The sequence below is a fragment of the Mustela nivalis genome (genome assembly GCF_964662115.1).
Source record: "Mustela nivalis genome assembly, chromosome: 15".
Taxonomy (NCBI): domain Eukaryota; kingdom Metazoa; phylum Chordata; class Mammalia; order Carnivora; family Mustelidae; genus Mustela; species Mustela nivalis.
Genome location: NC_139034.1, coordinates 2,871,265 through 2,888,425, shown reverse-complemented (window position 1 = coordinate 2,888,425; position 17,161 = coordinate 2,871,265). Strand labels below are relative to the sequence as shown.

At 37.7% G+C, this 17,161-nt stretch overlaps 1 protein-coding gene across 1 annotated transcript in view; it reads right to left on the bottom strand.

Annotated features, from left to right (window-relative positions):
* Positions 1–7,361, bottom strand: part of RNF17 (ring finger protein 17) — a 166,636-nt gene extending 159,275 nt beyond the window's left edge. Inside the window, exons 1-2 of the mRNA XM_082701632.1 lie at positions 7,229–7,361; positions 4,963–5,057 (exon numbers count right to left, since the gene is read on the bottom strand). Coding sequence (XP_082557758.1) covers positions 4,963–5,057; positions 7,229–7,358 — 225 coding nt within the window. The 5' untranslated portion in view covers positions 7,359–7,361. The remainder of the gene's footprint in view (positions 1–4,962; positions 5,058–7,228) is intronic.
* Positions 7,362–17,161: the final 9,800 nt, after the last annotated feature.

Genomic DNA, 17,161 nt, shown 5'->3' with positions numbered 1-17,161 from the left:
AAGTTGGTGAAGCCACTTTGGAAAACAGTGTGGAGGTTCCTCAAAAAATTAAAAGTAGAACTACCCTATGATCTAGCAACTGAACTACTGGGTATTTACCCCAAAGATACAAATGTAGTGAAAAGAAGGGCATATGCACTCGTGTTCACAGCAGCAATGTTCACAATAGCCAAACTGTGGAAAGAGTCAAGATACCCTTCAAAAGAAGAATGGATAAAGAAGATGTGGTCCATATACACAAAGGAATATTACTCAGCCATCAGAAAGGATGAATACCCAACTTTTGCATCAACATGGATGGGACTGAAGGATATTATGCTGAGTGAAATAAGACAACACAGAACATAAAATATCATATGGTTTCACTTATTTGTGGAACATAAGGAATAGCATGGAGGACATTAGGAGAAGGAAGGGAAAAATGAAGGGGGAGAAATCAGAGTAGGAGGTGAACCATGACAGACTATGGACTCTGAGAAACAAACTGAGGGTTTTAGAGGAGAGGGGGTTTAGGGAATGAGTGAGCCTGGTGGTGGGTGTTAAGGAGGGCACGGATTGCATGGAGCACTGGGTGTTATATGAAAACAATGAATCATGGAACACTACATCAAAAACTAATGATGTACTGTGTGGTGACTAACATAATAATGATAAAAAAGGATAGATCTATTTCTTGCCCATCAAATTGCAAAACATTAAGCATAAATCTGACAAATTTGGACATGGATTTGTTTGGGAGTTAGAAATTCACAGAATTTTCTCATAGAATTTTTTTTGTAGGAGTGGTTTTGAGATTATATAAAGACAAAGTGAGAAATTTTGAAAACCAACTATATGTTTATAATAATGGGATTGGTTAAGAATTATAGCACTTTGATAAAAAATAAAAAGTTAAAAAAAAAAAAAGAATTATAGCACTTTGGGGCACCTTGGTGGCTCAGTCATTAAGCATCTGCCTTCAGCTCAGATCATTATCCCAGAATCCTGGGATAGAGCCCAGGGTGTCAGGTTCCCTGCTCAGAGGGAAGCCTGTTTCTCCCTGTCCCACTGCTCCTGCTTGTGTTGCCTCTCTCCCTGTCTCTCTCTGTCAAATAAATAAATAAAATCTTAAAAAAAAATTATAGCGCTTAAAGTGGTGCCTGGGTGGTTCAGTTGGTTAAGCATCTGCCTTGGGCTCAGGTTATGATCCTGGAGTGCTGGGATATAGCCCTGCGTCAGGTTCCCTGCTCAGTGGGAAGCTGCTTCTCCCTCTCCCCTTAGCTTGTACTCCCTCTCGCTCAAACAAAATCTTAATAAAAAGAAAAAATTAATGTATAAGGGTTTATTATGAAGCCATTAAAAGTAATTGTAGGATATTAGCCAATATTTAAAAACTAAGCTAAGATCTATACATTAGGCATATCCATTAGCTATTATTAAATGTGAACTCAATTTTGAGTTAAAATGCATCTTTCCTTCTACATAGTACTTCCTATTGATTTAATTTAAATTTGCACACATAAAACTTTTTAAAAAGTAACTGTAGGAGACTCTCATGAAAATAAGTTAACATTAATGTTGCTAAGAAAAATAAAGCAGACGTCTAAATGTTACAGCCTCCCACTTACATATACTTTTTTGGTTGAGGGGGAGGATATTCTGTCGAGGTTTTAGGTATAACATACTAAAGATATCCAAGTTTTATTAGATATTTAGGGGTAAAGTGTTCCTTTTGACCATCACACTAACCAAAATGCTATTTTTAAGAATGCTACCCCCCCAAAAAAAGAATGCTACCCCCCAAAATTGGGAGCTAAATCCTTAATTTCTATATGCCGACTCATTTATCCCCCTTTGGTTTCATATTTCATAGTAAGAGATGAATGTTACTATGAACAGATTTAATACAGAAAACCTCTTTCAGATAATTTAAGAAAGTATTAAATACAATTGACTTAAAATATTTCAGTTAAAGTTGTATAAAGATTAACATGTAATTTACAAAATAGAGGTTCTCTTCCCACCCCCACAGCTTGTCATCTAAGTTTTATTTCTGGTCGGTTTTTTGGTTTGTTTTTGTTAACTATAAATGAAAAGGTATGGTAAATTTAGCCAGTATTTTATGGTTCCTCATTTCAGTGATATGTTTAACAAGGCTTCCCCACCCAAGAAAATACAATTATATTTCTTCTAGTTTACATTTTTAATTTGCATATTATTAACATTTCCAATCCACATGGGATTTTTTTTTTAAGATTTTATTTATTTATTTGACAGAGAGAGATCACAAGTAGGCAGAGAGAGGAAGGGAAGCAGGCCCCCTGCTGAGCAGAGAGCCTGATGCAGGACTCGATCCCAGGACCCCAAGATCATGACCTGAGCCGAAGGTCTCATGACCTGAGACCTCAAGCCAAAGCCTTGATTAGATAACTTATCCTTATCTCTTCATATAGTATATTTTTGGACTCAGGTCCAAGAAATTAATACAGTATTTCTGGGATGATACCTAAGTATGATCCTCTGAACAAAATCGGCCATCTTGCTGTGCAAAATGTAGAATGGTTATTATTAACAATTAATATCAATCAAAAGCACAGAACAGATGTTATCAAAAGCTATTCAACTATGAGAAATAAAAAGATAAATCCATATTCACCCAAACTCAGAAGTAAGAACAAAAGTATATCCATTATCCTGAGTGGAATCAATTTAGTTTTAAATTTGAAACGGACAGCATTATGTAGGTCTTCAAAATTAAAGATAAATTATAAATACAAGCCTAATGTGAATATAGGTATTTATATCTTACTTTCTTTTTTTTTTTTTTTAAAGAGTTTATTTATTCGAGAGAGCACAAACAGGGGAGCAGCAGGGAGAAAGAGAGGATGAAGCAGGCTCCCGATTGAGCAGGTAGCCTGATGCAGGTCTTAATCCCAAGGCCCTGGGATCATAACCTGTACCAAAGGTAGAGGCTTAACATACTGAGCCACCCAGGAGCCCCTAAATCTTACTTTTTAGAAAAGTGCACATAATACAAAAATAATAATCTACAGTACTTAAATATTCTATAAATTCATTCTTACTAATTTAGATTCTTCCTTCTTTTTCCAAGTAAGTATTAGATATCAGCAAAAATCCCAAATTTTGAAAACTAATAAAAGAGTGGTAACAATTTCAGAAAGGTTTCTTGAAGGGACTCCCTTAAGTGATCAGCCGGGGCACATGGGTGGTTCAGTTGGTTAACCATCTGCTTTGGGCTCAAGTCATGATCCCAGGGGTCCTGGTATCAAGCCCTGCATCAGTGGAGCTCCCTGATCAGCAGGGAGGATGCTTCTTCCTCCCCACATCCACTCGTGCTTTCTCCATCTCTCGCTTGCAAATAAATACAATTTTTTTAAAAAGTAGTGACCAGCTTTATTCCATCTGAAGAATCCAATTATAGTCCTTTGTCAATTCCCTGGGCTAACAGCACAAGGAAAATGGGAGACAGGAGGGAAGGATAAGAAAAATCACAGATCTTCCAAAGTCAGACCTAGTCAAAATGATATAAAATAGATTTATCACAAACCTAAAACCAAAACCAATATTTGTAAACATACCATAAACATTTATATATGTTTACAAATTAATAGAAAAATTAATAGAAGTATAATGATTTAAGGCCATTGAACATGAAATCATTTGCCAAAAAAGGGAAAAGTTACTGTTCTAATAAATTTGCCTGTTTTTTTGAATATTAGAACAGGATGAGTAGAAGCAGAGACAGTTCCATCTGCCTGCTTATTCCCCTTTCCTTATTCTTTACCCATCACAAGAATGAATTAGTCAGGGATCCTCCATTACAACCAAGGCTCCCCTTTGCTTTAACTATGTAGTCAAACGACATGTGAGGAGCCCACTGACCAAAAAAAACCAAAACCAAAACCAACCAACCAAACAAACAAAAAAAAAACAAACAGTAGAAGGATAGCTTAAAAAAATAAAGATCAATATTTGTAAAGTATGTAATTCCTAAATAGACATTTTTAATATGTAAATGTTTTTGCTCTAATTAAAACCTTCACAAATTTATATAAATGTATGTATTTTCACCATGTTTAACCCACAAGCCAATTAATCCACACTTAAATAATCACGGGTCGATTATAACAGTTATTTTAATGGTTTTGAAGCCTATAGAAAACTTCTATATAATCAAATTTGACTCTTATAATCCAAAGAAAAGCCTGTATTATTTCCATCTCACAAATAAGGAAATTCAGGCTTAGTGTGATAGAACTAGAACTGCATTCCAGGTCTCCTGTCTCTGTATTGTTTTTCCTCATTGACCCAGTGGATACAAACAAACCCTTAGTATCTGGTTATCTCAAGGGGAACGTTAACAATTTAGAGATTAAGACAATTTTCTAGGGACATACTATATAAATTGAATACATTTGTATTTGTAGCAAATGCAAAGATGTTCATTAAATTTTACTTGAAATCCTGATTTGTTCTCATTATCATGGGTCTATAGTGTGACTATTTTTTTTAATGTCTCTGAAGTTAACTTGAGGCCACTATTTTGCTCCTCTTTTTTAAACTATGGCATCTCTACAAATGTAGATTTGAGGACACACAAAGATTGAGGGCCAGGGGAGTGCAAAATTTGATTGTGTGGTATTGGTGTGGTAAAGAAGGGCAGGAATTTGAAAGGAATACACTTAAATAAAAATAAAGAAAAAGGCAATTTTCCACAGAAGTCTCCAAAGAGTCAAAAAATATGTAGGCTGATTAATACAGAACTTTAACTCTGTATTCTTTTTGATCACTCTGAACAATTATAAAATGACTCAAAAAGGCTTTATCTTTTGTTAAGCTTCTTTAAGAGTCAGCAGCAAAAATGCAAGTTTTTAGGTTCCAACTAGAAGTATGTTTTCTGTAACATCTTAACCTTTAACATTAGGTTGTAATGTATTAAAGATGAAAGATGATAAAACTTACCTCACAATCAGGGCATATAATTGTGCTGTATTCTTCAGTTATTAACAAGCACAGTTCACAAAAAGCATGTCCACATTGTAGTTCATGGTGGTGACCTATTGATGAAATTCTGTTAAACTTTTAGCAATTTGTTAGCATTGAATGAACTGAATTGAATGGATTGAATGATGCATTAATGAGAGGGGAAAGTTAAAGAGGATGCTCATTTACAAGAAAAGATACCAAACTTCATTCAAAATGTAGGAATTACTAAACAAAATTCAGGAGAAACTACATTAAGTCAGGGAAAAAAAAAAAAAAACCTCCAGATCAAAAACCAGGCAGTATTATGTAATATAGTTTGCACTAATTTAGATAGTTTTTGGTACCTATAATCTTTGAATTTGCCATATCTTATAATGATACAAAATATTCTGACATACTTTATTTGATCGTTGTAAATATCACAGCTAAGCAGACTTGGAAAGGTTATATTCAACTTAGAATACGGTAAATATTTTGGTGATCTGGCTAAGTAAGTGGTATAATCTAGACTCCAGCCTAGTTCTGTTTCCAAGTCCAATATTCTTTCTACTTGATACTATTGCCTCTACTAACTTATATTTCCAACCCTGTGAAGGGAGTAAGGAGGGCAGATGAGACACTGGAAATACCCATCTCTTACAATGATCTAAGATAATGGCAAGGACAGAAACCAGATGCTACTATTGTTACACCCACATGACCCACATAAAGATCATTCTCACAAACCCAGAGTTTATGAGGGGAAATACCATAATCTTGAGTGAAAACCCAATATCAAGATTTTAATGCTCTAAACAGAATTTGACCTTTATCATAATAAACATATTTGTTTTAGCTATGTAACTGGAAAAGTTGTCATTTTAAAAACACTTTGCAAGAAAAAAGGAAAACTATTAGATTAAATCAGTCATCTTTTATTGGCAAAAAAATTAGTGTTCTTGCTGATTTATAAGAATTATATTCTTTTGACTAAAAAACTCTTTAGTTTTCAAGCCAAGTGAAATATATGAAACTTGCTTATGACCAAGCTAAATTTAAAGTTCTATTTAAATTCCAGAGATACTACCAAAGAAATAAAATTTGTTTAACTGTTCTATCTTTATAAATTTTCTGATATTGTTCAAGTCTAATTTGTTTTGCATCACAGCTTACAAAGCACATTCACAATTTTATATGCAGTAAACACCATCTGGAGTATTTCTGGGCATTGCAATACAAACATATGGAAGAACGAGTGATTTTAAAAGGTCCTGTTGCAAACAACTTATTTCTTTCAAACACTGGAGGTTTTCTATGTAACAGCAGTGATTAAAAACAAAACAGAGTTGAAGAAGTTTGCCTCTCCACCCTAAAATAAAACCAACTTTCTCTACAAAGGTCCATGTCCCTTAAACAGAGTCCATCTTGGAGGACTGAGAAAATTAACGACTTTCACTTTGAAAGTATAAACAATCATGGGGTTGGTAATAAGACTTCATTTTCAGCAGCCGCAGTTCGAAATTCAACAACTCCTCTCCGTCAGAGACCGCACTCTAAGGCATTTTAAATTAAAGTAATTGAATGTGTCTTCACTTGAGTAGATTCTAAATCAGATCAATAGGAGTACAGTATATTTTTCACAACAGGAACAAATCTTCTCCCAAACAATGCCTTAAGCCAAACTGAGCAATAATGCCTCCCTCCCAATCCCAAACACCTGTTTTTTTAATCCAGGAGAATTTTAAAGTGGTCTACCTGTTACTCCTACAAAAAAAACTACACAGGAAAATTAAATTTCATTACTTCTAGATCACGAGACCATGGGCTAAATTTTTACATCTACTCTTCCATGAACTTGTGAACCTGGGGAAGTTTTCGAAATAGTGCTTAAGAGAGCTCACACACTATCCCCTAACAGAATCAGTGAAAAAAGGGGAGACGGAGATGCAGGGTGGGGAAGCTCTGGAGAGGAATGGAACCACTAACAACCGACCACAGAGGATTTCTTAGCTGCCCTGAGGGTGGGCCCGGAGACAGTTTTCCTGGTCCATATTGCTGCGGCAACTGAACAGTCGCCCCTCATTCCCCACCGCCCCGCCTCCCCCCGCCCCCCACTACATTGGCAGCTCACTTGGCTTTCAGACTTCCGGGTGGGCCTCGCTTTCAGGTCTCCGCACCCAGCGGCCTGATTGGGATGGAGCCCTGGAAGGGCCCGTGGCCAAGGCAGAGCAGGGCCATAAGGGGACCACCCCAATGTCCTCACCAGAAACTCTGGACACCCTTCTTCCACACTGAGTACACTGAATCTCAGCAGTACCCCAGGGCCGACTCTTCCTCCCCATCTGTTGATAAGAAGACAACGTGAATTGAGCTGTAGAAGCTTCCGCCGCCATCTCTGCCCCCTTTTGGCACCGAAGACCGGTACCACGTGCCAGTCCCGGCGTCCTTCGCGGCAGCTACCAATCACCAGAGGCAGGCGTCTCCAGATAGCCAATCAAAGTGATGAAACCCCGCCTCCTCAGCTTGCTTTGCTGGGGCGTCTTTCCAGGTGCTGGGATGGCTGTTTGTGGTTTTGCTTTGGGCGGCTTTGTTCTGAGAAAGGACACCACAAGTTGGAAACCTTTTTACTTAAAAATCTTTACTAAAAGCCCACCACTTTAGCACTCTTACTGCATTGAAATCCAGATTTCTCATATCATTACTTACGTTGTTGTTGACTGTTGTTGAGTCTTTTATACTGAAGTAATCCATCTTCCCTTAGTGTGTCAGGGCCAGAAGCCTAAACCGGTGTGCTAGGCGTTGGAGGGTGTGGTTAATAGTAACCTTCCTGGAGAACTTATCAAAAGCTACCAGTGGGGAGAGTCCGTTTATGATTTCAAATCAAGGCCTGGTCATGTTTAACAGTTGTTGAGCATAATGGTGTACAAGGCACTGCTGGGAGCAGTTGGGGATGGTAAGAATTTTATAAACTAACTTGTTCCTGCTTAAGAGGTATGTAACCCTCTATCTAAAACGGTAACTTCTGGTAGGGTAGCTTGTGTTCAGTACCAGAGGAGGGTTAGAGACAAAAACAATTACAGAATTCCGAGAGATGATGTCAGTGTGATCCTACAGTGGTATAAAAAGCCTTCCTAGAGGACATAGGGGTTTGCTTTAGACCTTAAAACCTGGATAGGACTAACTAGTAAACAGAAAATCCAGCATTCTGGAGAGAAAGAATGGCATAAACAAAGGAAAGTAGGTGGGATACAGTGGCCTCTTCAGGACTTATTTTTCGGCCATTTGGTGGGAGCATTAATTTCCTTAAAGTAAATTTTTTGGAGAGGTATGTTGAGGTCGAATTTTGGAGAGTCCTAAACGTTGTACTAAGGAGTTTGGACTTTACGCTTTAAGCAGTAGAATGCTGGTGAAGTAGTATGGGCAAGGGCTGCTGTAATCTGGTAGGAATGTGGCAGGTATGTTGTGAAGGAAGCACCTAAGGATGGCAGGATGCTTGAAGAGGTTAAGAATAAAAGTCTGCAATATATTCCTTATTTTCCCTCTACATTAAAAAAAATAAAAATATGTTCAAAAGCTCATCCCTGCTTAAAATGTTTATACCTCAGGAGAACATATTAATTTCTTAATCTTTCCACATGCTATTCATCCAATGGTTTCTACTACTATTCTATAACGGAATTTAAAGTACTGATCAAACCAATATTCCCATTTGCAAATATCTTCACCCATTCCGTGGGTTGCCTCTTTGTTTTCTTGACTGTTTCCTTTGCTGTGCAGAAGCTTTTGATTTTGATGCAGTCCCAAAAGTTCATCTTCACTTTTGTTTCCTTTGCCTTTGGAGACATATCTTGAAAGAAGTTGCTGTGGCTGAAGAGATTGCTGCCTATGTTCTCCTCTAGGATTCTGATGGATTTCTGTCCACATTGAGGTCTTTTATCCATTTTGAGTTTATCTTTGTGTACAGTGTAAGAGGATGGTTGAGTTTCATTCTTCTACATATAGCTGCCCAGTTTTCCCAGCACCATTTATTGAAGAGACTGTCTTTTTTCCACTGTATATTTTTCCTGTTTTGTCAAAGATTATTTGAACATAGAGTTGAGGGTACATATCTGGGCTCTCTACTCTGTTCCACTGGTCTATGTGTCTGTTTTTGTGCCAGTATCATGCTGTCTTGGTGATCACAGCTTTGTAGTAAAGCTTGAAATCAGGTAACGTGATGCCCCCAGTTTTATTTTTGTTGATGTCCAGGATCTATAATGAACTCCTCAAACTCAACACACACAAAACAGACAATCATATCAAAAAATGGGCAGAAGATATGGACGGACACTTCTCCAATAAAGACATACAAATGTCTATCAGACACATGAAAAAATGTTCGTCATCACTAGCCATCAGGGAGATTCAAATTAAAACTACATTGAGATATCACCTTACACCAGTTAGAATTGCCAAAATTAACAAGACAGGAAACAACATGTGTTGGAGGGGATGTGGAGAAAGGGGAACCCTCTTCCACTGTTGGTAGGAATGCAAGTTGGTGAAGCCTCTTTGGAGAACAGTGTGGAGATTCCTCAAGAAATTAAAAATAGAACTTCCCTATGACCCTGCCATTGCACTCCTGGGTATTTACCCCACAGATACAGATGTAGTGAAAAGAAGGGCCATCTGTACCCCAATGTTTATAGCAGCAATAGCCACGGTCACCAAACTGTGGAAAGAACCAAGATGCCCTTCAACGGATGAATGGATAAGGAAGATGTGGTCCATATACACTATGGAGTATTATGCCTCCATCAGAAAGGACGAATACCCAACTTTTGTAGCAACATGGACGGGACTGGAAGAGATTCTGCTGAGTGAAATAAGTCAAGCAGAGAGAGTCAATTATCATATGGTTTCACTTATTTGTGGAGCATAACAGAAAGCATGGAGGACATGGGGAGTTAGAGAGAAAGGGGTTGGGGTAAATTGGAAGGGGAGGTGAATCATGAGAGACTATGGACTCTGAAAAACAATCTGAGGGGTTTGAAGTGGTGGGGGGGTGGGAGGTTGGGGTACCAAGTGGTGGGTATTATAGAGGGCATGGATTGCATGGAGCACTGGGTGTGGTGAAAAAAATAATGATACTGTTATGCTGAAAATAAATAAATGAAAAAACCCCCCAATATTCCCATGAAACATGCTGATTCTTTTTTTTTAAGATTTTATTTGAGAGAGAGATTGAGTATGTGCACCTGAGACAAAGGGAGGGGCAGAAGTAGATGGAGAGAATCTCAAACAGACTCCCCACTGAGAATGGGGGGGGGTGCTGGATCATTCTGAGATTATGACTGGAATGGAAATCAAGAGTCAGGCGTTCAATGTGCTAAGCCACCCAGGTTCCCCAGAACATGCTGATTCTTATGCAATTTTGTGAAAAATATTCCATATCCCCCTCATCTGGAATACCCAGTCCTGCCTTTTTGTTGTCTTATAGTCTCCTTATCCTCCATGAGTCATCTTTAGAACTACCTGCTTCTTCTTGAAACCTTTGCATTTCTCCCTGCATTCAATAATACTCCAGCATGTAGCAACAATCTTCTTTTCCACTGTTGGGGTCGATTCCACATTAAAACATGTTAACCCCCTAGGGCCCGCCTGGGCCTACTTAGCCATAGTGACTCCATGTTGCCTAGGTAGACATTTTGTTGTTTAATAAATGCCTCAACAGTTATTGATATCAGTTCCAGGGAACTGTTACTAAAACACACACCTAAAACAAGGCCATTTTGTTTATATTGGTTCCAGGTAACTATTACTAAAACACATACCTAAAATAAGGCCATTTTGTTGTTTAATAAACGCCTCAACAGTTACTAGCATCGGTTCCAGGTAGCCGTTACTAAAACACACAGGTAGGAGACATCCAATCAGCCAAAGCCACATATGCAGATGTCTGCGATTGTGCCCTATAAAAACTAGTTTGTAAGACCAAGGGGCATCGCTCTCTCCGGAGGCAGCCCTGGCCCGTCAGTCTGACTTCTAATGCTTGACATAGAATAAAGCTTTACATAACTTTCACTTTGTCTCAGCCTCATTTCCCTGGCGGGTCAGTCTAACTTCTAATGCTTGACATAGATTAAGGCTTTGCATAACTTGGTCTCAGTCTCGTTCCTTTGATAACGGACCCAACACCACTAAGGATTCTGTGCTGTAATTTGAATAAAAATGATCTCATTGAATGGGGGGAAATGGGAAAAATGATATCATTGCATAGGGGTTCTTATTGGGTCATACAATGAATCTAATATGGTACAATACAGAGTAGTTATCTCTGAATGTTACCAGATGTGCTGGAGAGAATTTTGCCTTTGATTATCTCAGAAGTTGAATAAATCAGGACCAGTGGACAAATCAGGACCAGTGAGATATACAATGGTATATGTTTGGGTCTTGATACTTACCATGACCTCTTAAATACAGCAGGCAGAATTATCTTTTTAACATTTAATTTATATTGTTTAAATCATTTGTTTGGATTCTTTTAATGGCTTCCTATTGGCTATGACAAATCCTTAACATGGTATCTGAGGCCTTTGTGATTTGACTTCTGCTTACCTCTCTAGCTTCATTTTTTATCACTTCTCCTCACTGTGTCCCAGATACATTGGCATTTTTCACTTCTATAAGTAGGTCAAACTCTTTCCACTCACAGGACCTTTACCTGGAACTATTAAAAAAATTGCTGCAAAATATTTTGGTACCATGAAAGGAATATAGAAGAAAATTATGAATGTCCATGTATCCTCCAACCACTTTAACAATATAATTTTATCCAGATAATCTAGTTTTATTATGTTATTTTGGCCATTTATTCTCATGTTGATCAATTCATTAATTATTGCTCTTCATACCTTCCTTCTAGGATAATTTTTCTTCTTCAGGGACACCCTGAAGAAATGTCTTTAGTGGGGATATTTAGTGGCAAATGCTTTCAGCTTTTATTTGGATGAAAATGTATTTTTATTTCATCTTTATTCTTGAATAATCATTTAGTAACATAAAATCTTAAGTTGACAGTTATTTTTTCTCAGACTTTGGAGATAACATACTGATTTCTGACCTCTCTTGTTGCTATTGAGAATTTTCTGTAAATCTCTCATTTTTTATGGGTAAGTTGTTTTTCTTTGGCATTCTATATTTATTTTTATTTTTATTTATTTTTAGTAAAGACCTATTCACTTATTTTAGCGAGAGAAAGAGGCAGCATGCGAGCCAGGGGAATGGGGGTGTGTGGTGCTGAGGTAGAGAACTTCATGCTGACTCCTACCAAGCATGGAGCCAGACACTGGGCTCAATCCCACAACCCTGAGATCATGACCTGTGTCAAAATCAAGAGTTCGCTTCTCAACTGACTGAGCTCCCAAGGTGCCTCTGGCATTTTATATATTTATATTTTATAAATATATTTATATATTTATATTTATATTTTATATATTTATTATAATATCAAAGTAGATACATATTTACTCTGGGGATTGATCACAGTTCCTCAGTTTGAGTATTATTATCTTGCAGGTCTGGAAAATTTTTGGCCATTTGTCTCTTTGTATATTAGTTCTTCCTTGTTATTTTTTTCTGGAACTCCTATTACATAGTAAATAGGGTCTTTTCATTCTATACCTTTCTTAACTTCTCTTTCCTATTTTCCACTTCTTTATCTCTCTGTGCTGCATTCTGGGAATGGTTTTCATATATCTCTCTCAGCTAAGCAATTCTCTCTTCATCTGGATCTAATCTGCTATTTTAACATGACTGCCAAGTTTTAAATTTTCACTATTTTATTCAATCCTAGTTATTCTTTTTTTTTTTAATTTCAAAATATGCCTGATCTTTTTGGATAGTACTGTGTTCCTTTCTAATTTTTTTTAGTCCATCTTTTATTACTTTAACATTTTAAGCACAATTATTGAGTTATATAACCCCAAAATTCTTTCTCTGATATTCTTGAGGGGTATAAATATGCAGTTTATTATTTTTACTGGTTCTTATTCATGGTGTTGTGTTTCCTCCTGTGTTTTATAATTTTGAATTTTAAGTTCATGTTTGAAAGTTATTATCTGTGGGACTCTTGTGAGGTCTGTATTAAGGATACATTTCTTCAGATTTAATTTTTGCTTCCTTTAGGCACCCCAAGGCATGACGAATTTAAGACCACTTTAATGTGTTGGCTTCCTAGACTACTGATAGCATACTTCTAATAGCATACTTCTGATAGCATACTTCTAATCCCTTGCCTACCTGAAAGCACATATGTATTCTATGTAACCTGGGGAGATAGTTTCTCCACACAGAGGTATACAAGATAAACAAAATTCTTTGTCTTTTAACCTACCTGTTCACTCCGGCCATCAAAGTATGAACCTACTATGCAAATGCTTGGATTAGCAGTGTTTTGTTTTGTTTGCTAATTCAATAGCTGTACCATATATTTTTGTGGTCTTAATTTACATTTCTTTAATGACTAATGAGTTTTCATGTGTACTGGTCATTTAGACTTTTATATGCTCTTTTTGCCTTTTGGGTTGTCTCTTAATTGATTTATAGCAATTCTTTATTCTAGATTCCATTACAAATATCCTTTTCTAGTTTATGACTTGTTTTTGTTGTTGTTGTTGTTTTGTTTTGTTTTTACTTTGTTTATGATATCACGTATTGTCCAAAAACATTTTGTTTTACTATGAAATGTTCATTAAGATATGCAATTTTGGAGTATTATTTTAAAAATCTTTCCTCAAACTAAACATTTGTTTTATTCATTATCTTCCATAAACTTTATTACCTTCTCTTCTATTTTAAAATTCAGCTCTGTTGTTGTTGGTATTTGCAGGAGTGGGAGAAAGTGAGGTGCAAAGGAAGTATGAGATCCCAGTAATTTGAATGGACAGGGTCATGAACCTTGATTAACTCTTTACATGTGTATCTCTAGGTATACACCATTGATAGAGTGCCATCTCAGAACACAGATATGGAGATAGATATTCCACATCTTATTATGACTTATAAAATTATCAAGTATATTTTAACTTTGATTCTACTTTTGTTTCAATAAAATATTGGATTTAATATTTTTCTTCTAGACTCTCTGAAAGTATCAGGTTGTCATTAAAATAATTTATTATGAAATATTCAGGCAATACTCTCAGGTCCCCCTCCCTCTTTGGGAGCTTTGTCCTATCACTTTACTGTTGCCCAAGAAACTTTGTTTTGCTGCCCACCAAGGAAAAAAAGTGGGGGGGCCCTGGGTGGCATCCACCTTTAGCTCAGGTCATGATCCCAGGGTGCTGGGATCAAGTCTTGCATTGGGTTCCCTGTTCAGTGGGGAGTCACTTCTCCCTTTCCTCCATGTCTCCCCCTGCTCGTGCTCTCTCAAATAAATAAAGTCTTTAAAAAATAGTAATTTATTATACAACATTCACAGAGCCTCATACACAGTATGTGCTCAGTAGAAATGTAGTAGCAGTAAATGCTCCTGTGGTGTCAGAACACAAGATGGCTGTAAGTAGAACACACCAACATAGCAATAACCAGCTTGACATAATCTCAAAATGCACTAGATGGAGCCAGGCCCATAACAAACAGTATTCGCAATTTGGTTCCTTCCTTTTTGGAGGTAGTTTTCAGGTTGTCTGCTATGTTGCCTCTGACTTTTCTGTCCTAAATCACTGCTAGCAGAGGTGTGCAGTGAAAAGGTATGGTTGCCTTCTTCTTCTTCTTTTTTTTTTTTAAAGATCTTTATTTACTTATTTGAGAGAGAAAAGACAGAGATAGTGACAGAGATAGAGAGAGCACAAGCAGGGTGGAAAGGGAGGAGCAGTCTCCCTGCTGAGCAAGGAGAGCAATGTGGGGCTTGATCCCAGAACCTCGAGATCATGGCCTGAGCCGGAGCCAGACACTTAATGACTGAGCCACTCAGGCACCCCATAAGTTGTCTTCTATATGTTGTCTGGAGGAGGCAGAATACCCAGGTTTCCCAGGAGGTGACTCTGGCTTTTTTCTTAGAAATTTTAGGGCAGTGGAGCTGGAAGGATTTTTAGAAATTGCTGCAGACCCCTCCTCATTTGGGATGGGAAGCCAAGCCTCTCAGGGTTTCTTGGGTAGTATTAGAGTCTTGGTGTTCTGATTTCTGGACTATGTGCCTATATTTTGCTATACCCATTTCCACAACCACTTCCAGAAGACTTTGGGGAATTGTGACAGAGATGGACTTATGGATAGGAAATTTTGAATTAATGGAGAGATAACAGTTGTTGCTCCAGATCAGATTTGAGGATCTTTTGTAGGGATCAGCAAACTTCAACTTGGCTGTTAGTGGACAAGATGGGGATTGCAGAAATAACCCCATTCTGGTGTCCTGAAAGTTGGGAGAGTAACCTGAAGGGCATGAGGAAAGCTTGTGACCTTTGTGAACCTTCTTATAGGGCAGCAGGGTGTTAGCATCTGCCACTGTTCCTCCTATGCTCTATTCAAGACTCATTAATTAGGAGAATTCTCCAAATGCATTTTCCAGAGCAAGTGATTGCTTTTCTGACTGAGTTGGGTGTGGGATAGACACCACTAATCCAAACTTAGCCAGCAGAAGCTATCTGGTAATTCTCAGACCTTTGTGTGCTTGAGAATCCCTTGGAGAGCTTATGGGAATGTAGAGCTCAAGCCCTAGAGGTTCTGATTTAGGAGGTATAGGTGAAGCTCACTGAGAGATAGACTGCCTTACAAAGCTGAAGTTTCTTCTGACTTCTCAGTGTGTGTACATGTCCCTTGTTTTTTCCATTCCAAGACTTCCATTCCTTGCTGTCTACATCTATTTTTTTTCATCTTGGAAACATAAAGCTATAGACACTGAGGGGTAAGCAAAACCCATGTTCACAGAGATTTTGTTTGTTTACATTGATGCAAGTTAGAAATTAGAAATTAGAAAATTAGAAAATCTCCAAGGGACAGTCACTCCAAGCTCAGACTCTGTGTCTACTCCGTGGTGAAGCAGATGAAAGGAACTGAGTTTGCAAATAGCTTTCAGTAGAGAAATATGACCTGTTGTTTCAGAATCTTAATCTTAATAGTTGCTGATTGTGTATGCTATGCTGTTAGCTTTAAGTCAGTCTTGCCCCTTGAGCCTTTCCTCAGGAACCCTGGCCAGAGGAGTGGGTAGGCACCTATCTGTAGGCACATATCTCCACCTTTCCAAACCCTCACCTGTCCATTTCTCATGGACAGAAGGCTCTCCATCTCTCCTCTCAGATACTGTAAAAGAATAAAAACATTTCATGCAAAGCTTGAGAAAGAGAGATACTCCTTCATGTGGTCTCGTTGTGGTATTTTATGGCTGCCATTTTGTGTTCTAAATGTCATCCTTATTCTCCGTATGCAAGTTAGATATGTCTTTAATGTGGTTCACAGCACTAGGTACGATTCTAATACCTTCTGTCAGTTTCAATGATGGCTTCAGAGAAGAGATAAAGGAATAAATGAAGGTGTGTTTAAGCTCACTGTAGTAAGGGAGGATTTGAGAATTACGAGGAATGGTGGCAGGAGTTGTGGTGGTGTAGCCTGAGACAATATGGTCACATTTATCAGTCTTTTCTTGCCAGGAAATTTAATTCTCCGGTTTCCTCTCAGAGGTCCTCCTTTTACTTCCTCTATCCCCCTCATCTTTTATCTTAAGGGCAAATAAAACATTAGAATTGAAAAAAGTTTTTGGAAACCATTTTTACAGGCCAGGTCACTGGATTAACTCATTTTAGTGAAAACAGTTTATTTAATGTCACAGTTCATCATTGTGTTTTTACATAAAGCTGCACTCAAATCCTCAATGCCTCCTTTAGACATTCCCCACCAAGGCTGAATCCAGGTGATGGATTCCCACCATCACCAAGTTCTCTGTACAGTGTTATTATATTAGTTTCAGGTGTACAATATGATTCAACACTTCCATACATCACCTGGTGCTCATCACAAGTGTACTCCTTAATCCCCATTGTGTATTTAACCCATCCCCTCACCCACCTCCTCTCTGGTAACCGTCAGTTTGTTCTCTATAATTAAGAGTCTCCTACCTTGTCTCTCTCTTTTTTTTCTTTTGCTCATTTGTTTTCTTTCCTGAATTCTACATATGAGTGATACTGTATGCTATTTGTCTTTCTCTAGTTGACTCATT